This window comes from Sinocyclocheilus grahami, unplaced genomic scaffold (genome assembly GCF_001515645.1).
Source record: "Sinocyclocheilus grahami isolate Dianchi unplaced genomic scaffold, SAMN03320097.WGS_v1.1 scaffold367.1, whole genome shotgun sequence".
NCBI lineage: Eukaryota > Metazoa > Chordata > Actinopteri > Cypriniformes > Cyprinidae > Sinocyclocheilus > Sinocyclocheilus grahami.
Window position 1 is genome coordinate 1,320,893 of NW_015505546.1, and position 19,210 is coordinate 1,340,102.

At 38.5% G+C, this 19,210-nt stretch overlaps 1 protein-coding gene across 2 annotated transcripts in view; it reads left to right on the plus strand.

Moving 5' to 3' along the window:
* osbpl5 (oxysterol binding protein-like 5) overlaps positions 1–19,210 on the plus strand; it is a 68,654-nt gene that overhangs the window by 26,540 nt on the left and 22,904 nt on the right. For both annotated transcript variants that reach the window (XM_016230333.1, XM_016230332.1), the window contains 7 exons: positions 11,844–12,000; positions 13,121–13,194; positions 14,807–14,887; positions 16,293–16,394; positions 16,475–16,678; positions 16,758–16,842; positions 16,926–17,088. In XM_016230333.1, coding sequence (XP_016085819.1) covers positions 11,865–12,000; positions 13,121–13,194; positions 14,807–14,887; positions 16,293–16,394; positions 16,475–16,678; positions 16,758–16,842; positions 16,926–17,088 — 845 coding nt within the window. In that variant the 5' untranslated portion in view covers positions 11,844–11,864. The remainder of the gene's footprint in view (positions 1–11,843; positions 12,001–13,120; positions 13,195–14,806; positions 14,888–16,292; positions 16,395–16,474; positions 16,679–16,757; positions 16,843–16,925; positions 17,089–19,210) is intronic.

The window sequence follows — 19,210 nt, forward strand, 5'->3', positions numbered from 1 at the left end:
GTTGCTTAAGCTGAAAGATATGTTTGTGTGAGAAAGGGATAGTTCACCCAAAAATTGCCTTGACAAGACGGTTGACCCTGAGTGGTCAGCTAAATATCTACAGTGGATCTAAAATATTAATAATTAATCATAATTAGTTATGGTTAATTATTCATATTTCCCCATGAGCTGATTCGCTACAACATCTTATCGTTTACTGTTCCAAACCTGTATGAGTTTCTTCTGTTAAAAGATGATGTTTTGAAGAACTTTCATAGTATTTATTTCCATACTATGGAATTCAATTGCTACCATCAACTGTTTGGTTACCAGCATTCTTCAAAATATATTTTGTGTTCAACAGAAGAAAGGAACTCATACAAGTTTGTTTGGAACAACTTGAGGGTGAGTAAAGGATGACAAAAGTTAAATCTTTGGGTGAACTATCCGTTTAAAGGTGACATATCATGAAAATCGGACTTTTCCAGGTTTATCAGGTCCCTGGTGCATCTACAAACCAAGGAAACGTGAAAAAGATTAACCCAATCACTTTGTTTAGGTAAGCCTTTTTCTGCAAGCGTCTGAGAAAACGAGGGCGTCTGATTTCGCTCCCTTGGTGACGTGGCAAACGGATCTAATTATAATATTACCGCCTCTTAATCTGTAAACTTCCACTCACAGCACCATCATTTTGATTTCGCAAGCAACAACGGTGTACCAGCTCTAATGCCATGGTGAAGGTTTGAGCAAAACATGCTAACTGTTCTGTCTTTGGCTGCACAGAACACTGTTTAGAGTCCCAGCCTCAGAGGAGACAAGAGAGCAGTGTTCTGTCAGTTTTCAGTGTTCTGTCATTCAGTGGATTTGTACATTTATTTAGGCTACTGTTTATTGCTGCTGCCACACAGATCTAAAAGCGATTTATTTCCCAGCTGTTTACCTTCACAGACATAACCGACTGTTTTTGTAACTTGTGTGTTTTTAACGTAAACTTGTGTGTGAATGAGAACTTAGTTTAGTACTCACATGCTGTGACAGCCGCTTTCTGTCCGTGTGCTTCGGATGTATGCGCTCAGAAAACCTTATATCTGAAGTTTAAACTCATATGGGTTAAAACGCATGATTTCAGCACGATAAACATGATAATCAGAACCAAAACAGATTTTTTTAGCAGATACGAGCTGTAAAGGCGCAGCTCTGTTCTGGAAAAAGGGGGCGGTGAGCAGCAGCTCATTTGCATTTAAAGACACAGGCCCGAAAAACAGCTTGTTTCTGCTTCCACTCAAAATAGGCATTTTCAAAATTATATAATAAATGACCTTTTGAGCTGAAACTTCACAGACACATTCTGGAGACACCAGAGACTTATATTACATATTGTAAAAAGGGGCATAATATGTCACCTTTAAGTCATTATTGAAAATCTTGAGAGTTACTTAGACTGACACAATTCTGAAGTCCAGTTGATTCAAATAAAATAAATTATGATACGGTTTGGAACTGAAGGGTAAGTAATGACAGACTTTGAGGAACACACCTTTTTAAGTCAGCTATTCTTTTAATAATTTTCAAACCTGACTTTTTCCCCAGACTTCTTAAAGGATATTTTTTGCAGACCCTTTGGCAGTTTAGTCACAGCAATTCAAGGGTTGCCCTGGCCTTCAAAAACAACATTTGCTCAGTCCCTTTAGTGGTTGTGTCCCTGAATAGCACCCAATCAAGCCTCTCAAGGAACTGTAATTGCTGCTTCTCAGACAAGAAAGTAAGACTGAGCATGGTCAGCCCCCAGAATGAAGGTACAAGCTAGCCCTCAATGACCTTGTTATTGGTCACGGTGGCCCACGAGGCAGAACACATCATTAGCGGAGCTGAGAGAGCAGAGGCCATGCTGTCAGTCTATTTAAAGAGACTGCTCAGTGGGAAGCCAGTGTTTTTAGACTTTCCCCATGTGAGGGCCTGAAAATACCACCCTGATCTCCTTTTAGCACACATGAGTACCTTTGGATTCAAACTTTAGTCAGACTTAACCACTTATATGAAGGTGTCACCTTTATTTTTGCCTTGAACTGGAGCAGTGTCAGGTCCGAAGCCAGTTTAACCAGTTTAAAATCATGGGTTGGGATTTTGAGTTTTTGTTGTTTTGGTTTTCGTAAGAAACCCAACACCTTTGACCTGGTTGTTTGGAACAGTTTGCAATCCAACAAAAGGGCAGTGTTATTTTTGGCCAGGTCAGCATGAAACTAGGGTGACAACTTGCGGTTATTTTGATTGATCGATTAATCGGTCGATTATTTTTTCAATTAATCGGATTATAAAGCCTTTTTTTTCTTCATATTTTATGCTTTATATTATGCACTTCAAACAAACTTGTATAGTTTAATGCCAATGGGCCTATCATACGCTCAGGATTTTCCATGCACAGCACATACATGTGATTAATCAATACTCAAACTCACTATCGAGTATCTTCATTATTTATCGATTTTGTTGCAGCTTTACATGAAACACATGAAATGTGACACTTTTGATTTATTTTAACTAGGATATCCAGTGACACAAAAGTCCTTTCTTCCATTATGAATTATAGAAAACTGTTACATGGGTCAATATATTGTTGGTGCTATTTTTGTCCTATCCATTATTTTATATAAAAATGCATTTAAAAATGCAGTTCATACATATGTGATTTGAATGCACCTATTCTATAACAAACGTGTTTTTATTTCTGTATTAAAATTCATTTAGCTCTTTCAGATCAGTGTAAAATGTCATGTGGTGCAACTCTATAAAAGCTTAATGATAATTATTAATTAATAATTCATCATAAAAATGGGGTAGAAAAAGAAAGGAATTAGTGATGTCACCTGAAAAGAAAGTTGCTTCAGAGGCAGAACAAGCTAAAGTTTTATAAAATACTTTTTTTGACATTCGAAATGACGTGTACTAATTAATTCTGTGCAATACGATCAGTAATGTGCATTAACAGCAGTTTTGATTTCATTTTAACTTTATTGTCAGATGTAGCATTGACAGTCCATTATATAAGCAACACTAAATCCATTTGTACACCTCAGAGTCTCCATACTTTATTTATGTTTCTTCCAGTTCCATGTGTTTCTTTCTGCTTGAGTGGCAGCTTCGGTTGCACTTCATGCAGCCCTGTATAATGGAAATGAGGTCACTACACAATATATATCAGAGACCTTGTCTCGTGAGATACTCCATGCTCTGTCTGCTGTTGTGCTGCCAACATTAGTAAATAGGTCATTTGGCCAGGCCTTAATTCGAGTGCTAGGTGTTGGATTAAAAGCCCAGTAAGGATGGAGATTAGCTGGACACTGCAGGCGTGAAGTCCATTCGGACACTGCCCGTCCATTGATCCACAGACAGATGTTCACTCAGCTGTCAAAAAAGGATCATATCACAAAGTTAATAGATATTGAATAGGTGAAAACATGGGGTTAAAATGGGTTTGCTTAAGGCTAATGCCGAGGCAGCTAACTGTGAGGAATGTTAGCTACTGTTGTTAGCTAGTAGCTACAGATGCTGCATCCATTGTGTCCGCCATGTTCACATGTCCTAGTCCAGTTAGGAAACTCTGAACTCAAAGAAAATTGTCTCAGGTTACATATGTAACCATGGTTCCCTGAGTAGGGAACGAGACACTGCGTACTCTAGGGGTCGCTATGGGGAACACCTCATTGTGACCCATGTCTAAAGCATACATTGAAAAAACACCAACAACACGTTGGCCGGCGACAGCCATGACATCACTACCGGTGCGACTATAGTATAAATAGGCGCCGGGAGAACACATCATCCACTTCTTCATTTGAAGCTTGCGTCCGAAGCATGGCAAGAAACCTAGAGGACGCAGTGTCTCGTTCCCTACTCAGGGAACCATGGTTACATACGTAACCTGAGACGTTCCTTTTCAAGGGAACTTCGAACTGCATCCTCTAAGGGTCGCTATGGGGAACGGTATACCCACGCCACCATGCTGAGGGGAGTGCATGCCAGAACCATGGCGAGCACTAAGTACCAACTCTACCATAGCCATGGGAGTTGACCCTGGGACGTTAAGACGGCCAAAGGCCTAGGCTACATACCCCCCCCCCCCAAAAAAAGTACCTGTTAGGGCCAGAACTCCTGGGCCCGGGGTAGAGCTCAAGTCTTGGAATCAGGAATAGATTTCTTTAAGGGAATACGACCAAGAGCCTAGAATCATACTAAGTCTTGGCCTGTCACACAGGGGCTACCACATGCTCTGCATATGCTGAAGGAACTGTCTCAACAGACCCCCTGTAGCAACATCCTGTTAAAGTAGGTATCCAGAGGATACATAGATGGAGTGGTGCCCAAGGCGGTACTGGGGTTTTAAACCACTCAAGAAAGAGCACGAGGCTGCCGCGCGTAGCTCTTACCATACAGGATTTCAGAAAGAATGTAAGGTACTAACATGCGAACTTACCACAGTGTGGATTTTAGAAAGTGTACAAAGACTTTCGTGCACACTTACCATAACATGGATTTAAAAAAACATTCTAAGGGGCCCTCGTGGTACTCTAAAAGAGCAACCCATAGATGGAAATGGTGCATCCCAAAACACTATGTTTGAGAAGTCATCAACTCGATCTAAGGTAAAATTCTGGAGTGGCTAGCAGTAAATCTCTAGCTGAGGGAGCAAACACCCAGTTCTCAATCGAGAGGGGGCTTGACCTACAGCACGATCGTTAGAAATCAGAAGGGTAAGCATACTGCAAGCTAGCCAAAAAACTCAGCGCATCAGAGAGGCAGAGGAAGGGCCTAGTTCGCCTGATGCTGCTGGTTCCAGGTGCTCTGGGAAAACAGAGAACTCAACTCTCACGTGAGAGAAGAACTCCGAATTCAGAAAGGAGTAGCGTGCTCATAGGTAACCCTTTGATAAAAGGGGAGCACTGCACAACACTACCACGAGAACAGCCCATGGAGCGAGGAATCCAACTCCCCAGAAGGGAGAGAATTCAAACGCTCAAAAGAAAGCACCATGGTCACAATAACCCTCAATGGTGAGGGGAGCGATGCTTCCAAAGTGTGTCAACAGAGACACACTAGTTGAGTGGAGCTCAAGGTACCGGGGTCTAAACCAACTCAGAGAAAGGGAATGAGGCTAATAACTCGTAACCCTTACCATACATGATTTCAGAAAAGTGGGCAAAACATAACTTGTGCACTTAACACTATGTGGATTTTAGAAAGTGCGCAAAGTTTAACATGTGCACTTACCATAGTATGGATTTTAAGAGTTTTCCAAGCATCTGTTCACAGATACCCGGAAGTACTGAGCCAAACGGGAGAGGCAAACTCACATACAACCCTCTAAGGTGAGGGGAGCACTGCCTGAGACAGCATTACACAAGAAGGTTCTCGCAAATGCCACCTATACTTCCCGCTCGATGCCTCAGCAAGAGGGGATATCCTGGTGATCAGGAGGCCCCTCAGGGCAACCTAGATACGGTATACCAGACAGGGCAGCCTGAAAGCATAAGCCCAGCCCGGACGTCCAGGAAATGTTGCAGTGCAGTGCCGGGGGCTTGATGATCAAGAAGGCTCCCGCAGAAGCCTGTGACCTGGCCGCATGATCCAGGAAGCATGAAGCCGAAACCAGGCTATCATACCGACTGGACATCATACCAACGAGTGAAATAAACACTACAAGTCGAGCACCCGGTTTCTGAATCCAACAGAGGGGGTGCTCACTGAGGACCTAGCCTAGAAAAAGGACAGAAACACACAGGTCCTGGAAAACACTTCCAAGAAAGCTAGCAGATGGATTATACACACAACCACCAGCAAATTAAATACACACATATAATTATATATATATTTAGAAATGGATCGTACTCACCCACCATGGTTCCCGCACCGGAGCCCCTTTCAGGAAGCGACCGAAGAAGGCTCTGGTCCTTACCATCAGTAAGGTGGTCACTATGAAGCCATAGAACCAACCAAACATCATAGGTCCAGCATAGGAGACTGTAATGCAGGAAGTTCCCACCTAACTTTGGTCAGGTGGAGAGATGGTGGTTACAGTGGATTTAGGAAGGGGAAGATAAGGGCAGATGTAAAACCCCCGAAGAAAATGAATAGATACTGAAGTATCACTCTGATCCGGACAAAAGACAACGCTGATGCCTTGTCTGGATCACATCCCTTAGGTCTTTTGCCTACCTCCCTTTGACCCGTGATTCTTCCTACCCCTACCCGCAGGCGGAGGAGGAGCGCAAGCCACGACTCTAGCCTTCTGTGCCCATCTCTGATCCTCAAATCGAGATGGACCAGGACCCCTGGGTTGTTCGGGCTCAGACCTGGACCTTCGTGGAATGAAGGATTTTGAAGGCCGCTGAGCGCGCCTTTGCCTCCCTGAACTTCTCGACCACCGTCTCAACGGAGGTACCAAAAGTACGGAAGGCGAAACCAGCGCATCGAGAAGAAAGCCTCTCTCTTTATTCACGATATCTGCCAGGTTTACCCACAGATGTCTGTCCGTCACTACAATAGCTGCCATGGACCTGCCTCTAGCAGAGGCGGCCTGCTTAGTAGCACGGAGAGCGAGATCCGTGGTGCGGCGCAACTCAGCTACCTCATCAGGAGAAAGGCCCTCGCCTTTATCCAGGTCTTTCAACAGGTCAGCCTGATATGCCTGGAGCACCACCATCGTGTACAATGAAGCAACAGCCCGACCTGTTGCTGCTGCGTATGCCCTGCTATTCAAGCGAGATGGCAAGGAGAGAGTCTTAAGAGGGGACGTCTCACCCATAGAGAGATAACTGGCCAGTGTCTCTCTATAGGGGCATCTTCTCATAGCCGTTTTCGCACATCGCCTCGATGTTGGCATAACTCGTATGCTGGAATCGATGGATGCATGAGGAAAATGGCCTCTTCTCGAGCTCTGTATGGAAATCAGGAAGAAAGGAAGGCTCACCTGAGCTGGAGGGTTATGGCCAGAAAGATAACGTTCATCGAGATGACCTCGCGACGTCACTTTCTTTGCCCGCTTCCACGGCAAGTCAAGCCTCACCGTGGCGCGATCCATAACTTTCAAAAGCTCATCATACGCAGGGCAGGAGGATTGGGAAGGCTCAGCCTCAGCTTCTTTGCCCTCCTCAGACATTTCCTGCTCTTCCTGGGCTGAACTCAGCAGAGCACTGGCTCCTGGATCAGACGATGTTAATGAAAGATCCACCTGCGATCCCCACGAGCTCTTTCTCCTCCGTGCCTCAGCAGCGGCGGGCCCTGAATCGCAGGAAGCAGATGGCTGCCCCTCTTTCCTCGAAAAGAAAGACAAACGCTCGCAGTGCACGCCGATTGCCCCCTCGGGGACATCGCGTGCGTGCTCTTCGCCCAAACAAACAACGCATAGATCGTGTGTGTCATCAGATGTTAAATAACGATGACACGAATGCACACATCCTCTAAACGCTTTGCTAGTGCTTGCCATAATGATATGAATAGAGATCCCTTGAAAGGGAACCATAGTTTCATTTAAGATTTATGGTGGCATTCAAGTGTGTTTGTATATTTAAAAATATTTTTGTTCACTTCTTAAAGTTCATGCAAGTAGGCCAATTCCATACAAGAGCTTAAGAGCATTAAGACATTTGTTAGCAGTTGGATATCAGATATTTTGATGGTGTCTGTGATTTAGAAGAAAATGCAAATAAAGTTGTGAAGTTCTATTCATTTCTACAAATTAGATTCATTTTAATTGCGTTTCAGTTAATCAGTTCAAAACACTGATTCAGTGATTTATTTGCATCACAATAATCCAGAAATGGTATTCTGTTTTAGTAAAATATATTTAAAGATAAACATGGCTGTATTATACACATTTGTAAAAATAAAATAAATAACATAACAGTCTTCAAAATGATTGATCATTCTTCATTTGTAAGAATGATTAGAATGATGGTTCCTCTGAGGGAAAAAAATCATTGCAAATGCATAAATATTGAAAATCAGACTGCTGAAAAATATTAATTTAAATGTAAATATGACAAATTTGGATATTTTAACTACAATTCCAGCCTTAGATTTTAGGAATTAACCTCCTTGGTTGAAAATATTTCACTAACCCACTGACCGCAAAAAGAAGCTGCATTAGTGCAAAAGTTTCTAACACTGGTACTTTTACACTGAGATCCATTCAGTTGTCATAGCTGTGCAAGCTACGTCAACCTCTCTCGGGCTTTAGTCTCTTTGCTGGCTTTGTTAAGAAGTGATTAAAGATGTCAGCTGCCAGGTTGAAGGGTTGTTTTCTTCTGAAGTCTCAGTAGGGAGTGTTTTGAAGCTGCTGTGGAGTGCCAGACTTTAAATCAGAGCTGCCGGGTCACAGGAGGACGCTGGTTAGACTGTGCTGACGGTGGCTTGGCATCGCTCTTGTGGTTCTGCTCAGTTCTTCTACCATTAATTTACTCAACTCTGTTTAAAGATTACTGGAGTAGATCATAGAGCAGGCATGCAGGGTCAAAACCCTCATCAACATCACGATGGTTGCCAGTTATGAATGGAAACATATAAACAATGGCTGTATGCTATTTACATGAATCAGGCTCACACAGAACAAGCCTTTTTTACAGTTTTGGTCTGTAAAATGGAGCCTCTAAAAATGTCGCTAGAAATGAATGACTTGTCTGTAAAACTTTAGGCTGTTTTTGTGTGAATAATGGCAGCATATTATTTTCCTGGCACTTTTATTGCAAACCACCACTGGATCTCTCATACGTCAGCTCCTAATAATGCTCTTGCGCTTCTCAATCTAAAATTGAGTGTGGCATTTTGTTAAATTTAGAATTGCAATCATTATTAGCCATGCCCGTTTTGGTGTGGGAAGTGTCACATCAATAAATTAGCTTTTGAAATGCTTAATAAGACCATGAAATGCCTCATGCTCCATCAGCCTGGCCTTTATGTCGCACACAAAGACAGTCACAAAGTTTTCATTTAACATTAGAAACATGATTGTTTGTTTTGTGTTCATGTTAATTTCATATGGTTTTGATTGAAGTACAATTAATGACTCTAAAAATGTCATCTGGTGTAACCATGAAGCAAAATATTTAAACTTGGAATACTTAATCATTGTTTATTTTAATCATTATTTTACAAAATGTTATTCAATATATTTTTCAAGATAATAAATGTTTATGCAAATATAATTAATTATTAGTTCATAAATATTATTGTTTTTTGGGAGTTGCACCACAATACATTTTATAATCTGAACTGTCCTAAAATGTCAAATAATGTGATATTTTGAGACTGATCTTGACACATGACACTGTCTTTTTAATATGTAATTTTTTAATATATATATATATATATATATATATAAAATGCATGCTGGGTGGACCACATGACTTTGTTGGTTGCACCAAAAGTTTTTTTTTTAATCCACAAATATTAATAAACACTTTTATTAGGGAAAAAATATATATTTTCATATTTTATTTTATTTTATTTTTAATCCTAAAATGTTACTAGAATATTTTTAAAGATAAATCCTAAAAGGTCAAATGATCTGATATTTGAGATATATACTTTTTTTGTTCCATCCATCCATTCATCCCCATTTCTGCTTGTTGGGTGGACAAGTTGACTTTGGTCTCACCAAAGTCATATTTAATAAGAAATTTTACTGGAAAAAGTGATTTATATCACTTAATAATAATTATAAAATATTACATCAAACTACTTTAAGATTTCTTAAATGTAATTTTAATAAGGATTGTTTTCACTATGAGGACAGTTGTCACCTTTACATTTGGACTTTATGCCCCCCAAAATATCAAAATAAGTTTTAATACATAATCTAAATATGTGACCCTGGACCACAAAACTAGTCTTAAGTCTTAAATATAAACTAGTCTTATATTTTAGCAATATCCCCAAAAACATTGTATGGGTCAAAATTATCGATTTTTCTTTTATGCTAAAAATCATTAGGATATTAAGTAAAGATCATGTTCCATGAAGATAGTTTGTAAATTTCCTACCGTAAATATATCAAAACTTCATTTTTGATTAGTAATATGCACTGCTAAGAACTTTATTTGGACAACTTTAAAGGCGATTTTCTCATTATTTTGATTTTTTGCACTCTCAGATTCCAGATTTTCAAATAGTTGTATCTCGACCAAATAATGTCCCATCCAAACAAACCATACATCAATGGAAAGCTTATTTATTCATCTTTCAGATTATGTAAACATCTCAATTTCGAGAAATGAACCCTTATGACTGGTTTTGTGGTCCAGGGTCACATATATGATCATCATAGAAAATGTTTACTGGAGTCATTGTACAATATGTGTGAGCTGCATTAGAACAGTCAAACTGCATAGAAATCATTGTGTTCTATGGAAGAAAGTAAGTCAAATTAATTATTTAACATTGAAAAAAAATCTCCCATTTCTCCTTGAAAGAGATCTCTTTTGTAATATTCTTAGTTTTTCTTTCTTCTTGCAGGTGTTATTTTTGTTTAGTCTATTGAGGATGTGTTTTCGTCTCTCTGCCGTCTTGTGAACAGAGCAAATTGAACAGCAGCCAGATGTACTGGCCAGTTGAATCCACCTGCCCTGCCCTCCAGCTGTGGCTCTGAGCTGTGATTGGTTGAGCTGATTGCCTGGCCACATGCAGGGTGGGGTTCATTACCCTGCAGAGCTCTAGTGAGAGAAATAGAGGTAGAGTGGGGTTTGTAACTGTGCACCTTATAGACGACGGCTCCCACACCCCCCTCAGACCCACACTGCAGCAGAAAGACTATTTTTAGCTCCTCTTTCATGAGAAGGAATGATGCTGGGACTTGATTTTGATGCTCTGCAACTAAAAGCCCATGTTGCTTATATTTGCTCCTTTGGTACGTGTAGTCTTATGTAACAGAAAACCTTTAATTTCGCAACCCTACATTTCAAACCAGAATATCTAAAGAATGCATCGGGACAATTTAGTGAATATTTAAAGGTAAATTATGTATTTTTTAGGGTTTAAATATTTAAATATGCAGAGACAACTGAACTGATTCAAAAGTTAATGAGTCTTTTTAAATGATTCATTACAAGAATAGGCTCATACAATAAGAGTCATTTTTTTAGGAAAATATAATAGAAAGATGATGGATGGATGGATGGATGGATGGTGGGTTAGATCGTTGGATGCATAGATAAATGGATTGACAGTTGGGATGGATGGATGGATAGAAAAATGGATAGATGGATGGATGATAGATGGATAGATAGTTGGATGGATGAATTGATGGATGGATGGATATATTAAAAAACATGCAGTTGAGTAAGTGAGACTGATTTAGTTTGAATTTATAATTGATGGAGGTTTTTCAATGAAGGACTGATTCAGAAGTTCATGAGTCTTTTTGAACAATTTATTACAAAAATAGGCATATAAGAGACATTTGCTAAGACAACAAAGTTATTTGCCTTATTTTGCCATCTTGCTATATTTTGTGGTTGGTTGCATTTTTGTCTCTTTAGAATCAGTTCAGTCTACAAACTCACATTTATAGACTTTGACTTTAATATATTTATATTCTGTCAGCTGCTTTTCTCATTTAGCATACATTTTTATGTTGCATAAGCTTTCTGGTAGCATTTTCATCCAAGTTAGCGCAGACACGTACATTCGCTCACACACACCCACTTTGCTTTGCTGATTATCTATTACCTCTGTAAGGACAAGGACTGCATAACACTGCTGCATTAACGTTACTCTATATGTGTGTGTGTGTGTGTGTGTGTGTGATGATCCATTAGTATTTCAGCACGTTATGCTGCTTCAAACTGTACTGACATTGCTCCCTTCTCCTCCAGGTGGACAGACTGGCCGGCACAATGAAGGAGGAGAACTTGTTCCGCAGACGGTTCTCTCTCTGTCCCACAGCCACCTCGCCTCCCAAGATCGACTCGCGTGTGCTGACCCGCAACCTGTCCTATGGAGGAGACAATGAACTGTACCCGCTCAGCCCAGGTATCCATTCAATTACTGAATGTGTGGAAGCACCACATCCTTCAAGCACAAGAGACACATGCAGGAGCTCACTGCTTCACTATGGTCATAGAAAATAGTTAAAGTGTTAAAGAATTAAAGCAAGATTATCATTGTCATGAAACCGTATTCATAGTGGGTTTAGCTTATCAATTTAATGTATTTCAGAGTGAAACTGAGTAATTAGGAGAAATAATACAGGGCAGTACTGACTTAATTATGAATTTGATTGGCGACTGTTGGCAATTACCAAGAATGCCACAGCAACCATTTTGCTGTACCCTGGCAACCAACTAGAACACCTTAGGAACTGCATAGCAAGTTGCTACAAACCTCTCAAAACACCTTAGCAACCACATAGCAATGTCCTGGAAACCACCTAAAACACCTGATAGATACAGTATGCACTAAAAACACCCAAGCCATATAGCAACACCCTGGCAACCACCTAGAAGACATGAACATTGCATAGCAATGCCCTAACAGTGACTAAGAACACCTTAGTTGCATAGCAACACCCTAGTAATGACCTAGAACACTCAAGGAAATGCATAGAAACATGCTAGAAGTGTCTCAGAACACCTCAGTAACCACATAGCAACGCCCTGGCAACCATTTAAAACACTCAAGAAACTGTATAGAAATGTGTTTTAAATCTCTCAGAACACCTTAGCAACTGCATATCAATGCCCTGGCAACCACCTAGAACACTTAAAACTGCATAGAAACCTGCTAGAAATCTTTCAGAACACCTTAGTAACCACATAGCAATGCCCTGGCAACCACCTAGAAGACACGAACATTGCTTAGACCAATGACTAAGAACACCTTATTTGCATGGCAACACCCTAGTAACCACCTAGAACACCCTAGCAACCACATAAACAAATCCGATAGAAACAATTCTGCATAATAAAGGATGTTTATTAAGAAATAAAAATGTGAAAAAAATCATTTCAACTTCAGATGAGCTGACTATGTTTTAAAATATTTTATAATAATCATCAAAGATATGATTGACTGTGGTGATTGATGTTAACGCTGTGTTTGTGTGCTGGTGTGGGTGTGTGTGCGCGCGCGTGCTCGTGTGTGTGTTCTGCAGGGAATGAATCGGAGAGGAACGGTTTGCCCTTACTGAGGGACGAGGTCAGCCCGGTCCGCTCACCCAGCAGCGCGGTGCGTTCAGCCTCCTGGTGACTGCACGCATGAAATATGACAGCATTATAATGCAGACGGGAAAGAAAACAGCCATAACAAATCTGTTACTTCAGCTACCAGCCCTAACTAACGCTACTAGTTAACCTCTCACTAGAGTGTGTGTTTTTTTTTCGGAATGCTGCTAAATAAAAAAAGATTAAAGGATTCGCTAGAGCTCTGCCAATGTAGAGGAAGTGAAATGACCTGCAATTAGCGCATGTCAAAACTCAGCCAATCACAGCCTCCCGTCTGCATTTCACTCACCAGACAGTTTTCTGTGTGCTAAAAGCTTTTAATAAGTCGGAGCTCACATCTCAGGCACATGTAAAGTGCATCTGTCCGTATCATGTGGTTTTAATGGGTGAATATACAGTAAAAGCCTGTCATTCATTCACCATATGAGACATTAAACTGTAATACACAAAGATCTAATGCAGCAGGAATGTGTGTCGTCTGCGTAAACCTGAAAAAGAAGCTTTTAGCATCAGCTGCAATTAACAACTATTATACTAATTGATCGGTCTGTAATTTAATTGATTTAAATATAAATTTATTTGGATATTCTGATAATATTTAGATTGTTCTGTTCTTACTCGTACTCACCTTCAAACAATGTGCATATTTATTTATATATATATTATATATAATAGAGATAATAATAGTATTTATTTGTTTGTTTGTTTATTGATTTATCAGTATTGTTATTTGTCTATTGAAATTGCTGTGTGTATATATATATATATATGATGTCAGTAGTTTATAGAATAAAACATTGTTATATATATATACGTAAATAAAATATATTTATATATATATATATATATATATGTACATATATAAAATGTGTCTACAATTAATTTGTCTATAAAGTGACTTGAGTGACATTTTCACATTTAAATAACTCGACAAAATATATTACATGATGTTTAACAATGACATTTAATTGTATTTGCTAAATGAAATGATGCTAACATTGTATAAAAATATAGTAAAAAAAAGAATTTGTTTGATAGAAATGCATTTTTCATTATTTTAATATGGCAACAGCAGTGTAGGTTTTTTTTCTGTACCTACATCAAAGACCCTGATAAATGATCATGAAATTTAAAGACGATGATCTCCATTATCGATTTTATTGATTGTTTGTTTCAGCGAAATAGCGTTATTGTTGTTTTTCTGGACTCCACTGTTTGTATGAACTGCTTTAGAGGTTAATTTGGGTCTAAGAGGAAAACTGTCTTCTCCATATTTAGGTCTGATCTTCAACTGACACCCACAGCTGACCAAACAGACCTGCTGCATTTAGCCTGCTGCCTTTTGCTCGTAGTGTGAAAGAGTTGTCGCTCTATAACAAAGCTACCTTTGTTTATTTCCCAATTACTATAATAATATAGTTATACTAACATCATATAATTATAATTATTATGGTAGGACTTTCATCATTTCAAACCATTTGACGTAACATGAAACAGGATATTGTGAAATGTCATATTTAGCCCAGGATCAAGTATTATGAAAGCAAACAAGGTCAATTGTGATCTCATGTTGACTTCAAATGAAAGTTAAATGGATTTTTCTTTTTTGGCTTCAGTCGGAATCCAGGATGTTTATCGGTTTGGAGAAGGAGTCTTCCTCGCCCACGGAGAAGCTGGCAAGGAAAGAATCGCTTAAGGTACAATGTGCTTCCCACTCCAGGCAGGGTTCCTGACCCAGTTCTCCAAACAGCAGCTTGTTCGTGGTGTCAGTCAACAGGTGGACGGCACTGAACCTGCGTACAGGCATTTCCTGTACTAGAGAAAATACTCTGAAATATTTATTCAGATATTTAATCCAGCTATTCATCTGGAGTATTTTTCTTCTTACTTTGAACAGCTACAAATTTTATCTAACCAATTTGCATGCATGAAAGGTCTGTGGCTAATAGTGTTCTGTGTCATTTTTGGACTGATGTATGGCTTCTTACAACTAGTGGTTAAATTTGCAAAATTCAAAACGTTATCCCCGCTTTCTTGTTTGTGCTAGAGAATTAAATTTACACAGAAATGTCCCACTCTTCATGGGAAACACATTTATTTCAGGGACCCATATGTTCTTTCATAAAAATGTTTTATTTTATTTTATTTTTTAGTTACAACTAGGGCGGAGCTAAGGTAAGACGCCAGTCCAGTCTGTGCTGAAACGCTACTGTCAATCAAACTATCGTGGGAGGGGCCTGTTTTTGTGACGTCACACAGACAGGCATCTGAGATCGGCTCGATTTGAGAAAGGGGTAAAAATTTTAGTAGATTAACAAAAAACCACTGGGTGGATTTTTTTTATTTTAGGGTGGTTGTGTAGGCGGTTGTGCCAACACACATTTCAGTTCAAACAACTTGTAAAAGTGCATGTAGCATTATATGACCTCTTTAAAAACTGAATGTAATGAACCACTCATTTAGTGTTGCAACAAAACTATTAAAAATAGTTTGTTTTCGTTAGTTGAAATTAAATAAATTATAAATATTAATGAAAAACTTAAATTTTTTTTTCATTTCTGTTAGAATTTCTATTTAATTTCTAATTTCTCATTTTCATTTAAGTTCTGAATTTATAGAAGTACTAAAATGGCTAATGCTGAAACTGAAATGAAAATAAATAAAGCTACATTTATAAAAGGTAAAACTATAAAAATGACATAAGCATGTAACAAAAGTACAAAAAATAAATAAAACTGAAATTAGAACTGAAAATATAAAAAGTTAAAAAATTTAAAATAATAATAAATACTATAATTACTATGCATAATTATTTATAAATGTAAATATAGTTTCTAAATGCGAAATTTAAACCGGTTTGGATTGTTGTGAATCCAACTTTAGATGAGTGATGTTTGCATTGTCCAGTCAGAGTTCTTCTCCACAAACTAAAATAAAATCGTTAAAGTTTAGATTTAACAGTGGTGAATAAGTTCTTTGGCATTGTATATGGTGCACTCTAGTGTTCAACAAGGTTTTAAGACATTTTCCGTCTTGCTGCCCACTTGCGCCCCCTAGCTAATATTCGAGCAATGCATTAAACCTTGACCTTTCATATGGTAGGTTCAGAAGAAGAACTATCGACAGGAGAAGAAGAGGGTCGCCAAAGAACTGTTCAGTGCACTTAAGGATCCAAGTGTGGTTATTATGTCCAACTGGCTAAAGGTTGGTAAACCTCATCGGTTTTCATTTTAACATTGAATTATTTGGCAGTTGCTTTAAGATGCACTTGTTGGGTGCATCAGATTCGGGGGACGTTGAAGAGTTGGACGAAATTGTGGTGCGTCCTAAAGCCCGGCATTCTCCTGATATACAAGACACCTGGTTCAGACCACTGGGTGGGAACGATTCTTCTCAACGCCTGCAAACTCATCGAAAGACCCTCAAAGAAGGACGGATTCTGCTTCAAACTCTACCATCCGCTGGACAAGTCCATATGGGCCATGAAGGTTAGACACAAGCTTCTCTGAAATGCGACGTTTGGCTTGAACTCATCGTTGGGATTGATTGGTCTCTGTGTTTTTTCAGGGTCCTAAAGGGGAATCTGTGGGCTCCATCACTCAACCCTTGCCTAGTAATTACCTGATCTTCAGAGCAGCGTCTGAATCTGATGGTGAGCATTGACATTTGTCTTCTGTAAAACTGTCTTCTCGGTATGGAGTCCATTTGAGGATCACAGCCTGTGGTTTGCTCCAGGACGCTGTTGGATGGACGCTCTGGAGCTGGCGCTCAGCTGCTCCAGCCTGTCGAAGATGACCGCGAAGAGCGGCAGGGATGGAGATCAGAGCGGCTCCTCCGAGTCCTCACACATACTGCAGCTGCTGCAGAGCTCGGCTCTCATTGACCAGGACCTGCTTCCGTGAGTCTGATCTCTCTACATCAACACACCGCTAAGCATGTTCACATCAGATACAATGCAGTTAAATTACATATTTGTACACGTTTTCTGACATCAAAATTGTTTGCATTAACTAAACTGTTCACCACAGATCAGATTAGGTGTGACTAAATGATATGAAAGTGTGGTAACACTTTAGTATAGGGACCCATTCTCACTATTAACTAGGTGCTTATTAGCATGCCTATTATTAACATATTGGATGATTATTAGTACTTATAAAGAACATATTCTGCATGACCATATTCTACATCTCTAATCTTACCCAATACCTAAACAACTACCTTACTAACTATTAATAAGCAGCAAATTAGTAGTTTATTGAGGCAAAAATTGTTGTTAATGGTTAGTTAATAGCGAGAATTTGACCTTAAAATAAAATGTGACTGAAAGTATAAATTATAGTGTAGAACAGTATTTGGTACCAAACATATTTGTGTGTAATACAACATGACTGGCTATTCTCAAACGTTTTTGGCCAATTTTTTTTAAATTGTTTAAATAGAAATCAAAGGAAAATACTTTTATATAATTTTTTTTTTAAATACTGCTATACTGTATACTAAAAAAAAATACATCCAATTAAAATAACTGATTATGGCTAAATTATAAAAATTCTGAAATTCATCAAAATGGCATCAAAATTATTTACATCAGGTATTATACCATTAAATAATATGAACTTATGACTGGCACTGTAACTATTTGCATTAACTACTATATGATTAAACTGACACTAAAGTAATAAAATATTCACAGAAATCATTTGGTAAGAAACAGTTCACATTCAAATCTGTGCAATGAATTTACATGAAGTATAACTTATACAGATTTTTTGGGGAATAGTTTTTGGTATCAAAAATATTTGTGTAAACAATATGACTTTATTGTGTGAATTAAAAGTGTGAAATTTTCAAAGAATTATTGGTCAAATGTTTGTTGTTCTCTGAAAAATAAAAGAGCATTTAAGAAAATTATGTATCCTCCAAAAACTACAAAACTATTCACATCAGGTGTATAGACGTATACATTTTTTTTTGGATAATAGTTTTTAGTACCCCAAATATTTGCACAAACTACAGTATGACTAAATTAAAAGTGTGAAATATTCTCAGACACTATTTTCATAAAAGAGAGAGAGAGAGAAAGAGAGAGAGCGCTTTTAAAAAACAATGAACCATCCAAAAACTGGATAAAAATAGCTTAGCACAAAACTATTTGCATTAAGTACTATATGACTAATTGAACAGAAAAGTAGTAAAATATTCAAAGTTTTTTTTTTTTTTTCAAAACTGTTCACATCAAATACAGTGCGACATTAAAATATAAATTCAGATAACAGATTTGTGGTACCAAAACTATTTGTGTAAACTAAGATATGACTAAATTGAGACAAATTTTTTGTTAAGCCCCGTTCACACCAAGAATGATAACTATAAAGATAACTATAAAGAAAGATATTATCGTACACACCAGCGGACGATATCATCGGTTTATTCGAAGCGTACGCTCATCTGTCGCTTTAAATGCTCCAGCTCGTTACAGCAGGATGGTTTCTGATTGGGTGTCAATGTTTTTATCGTTCATCAGCTGGAAAACATTGTTCTGAACCATATCGTTTCTCTGTGCCTTTATCGTTATAGCTGTTGTGTGAACTCTGCTATTCTTTAATATTGAGAACGATATTTAGAACTATATCATTATCTTTATAGTTATCGTCCTTGGTGTGAACGTGTCTTTATTCTCTTAAAAAAGCATTTACAAGAATAATATAGCCTCGAAATAAGCAATAAAATGAAAAACAATTATTGTAGTACAATATTTTGGATTTGTGAAGGAGTTCATATAGCTTCCCATGTATGTTGCTGCCATTGGATCCCAATTTCCAGAGCCTTGGTGATTATGTTGGATAACTGGGCTTGAATCTACCTCGCATCGTGTCCAGATCCAAGCTTTTGTATATTTTCAACCAATATTATAGTGAGCCACCTTCAGAGTGTGTTACCGTAAAAATGACATATTACTGCTCTTACGAGACCTTTAATGCATTAAATGGGTGCTTAATGACTTGACGGACATTAAA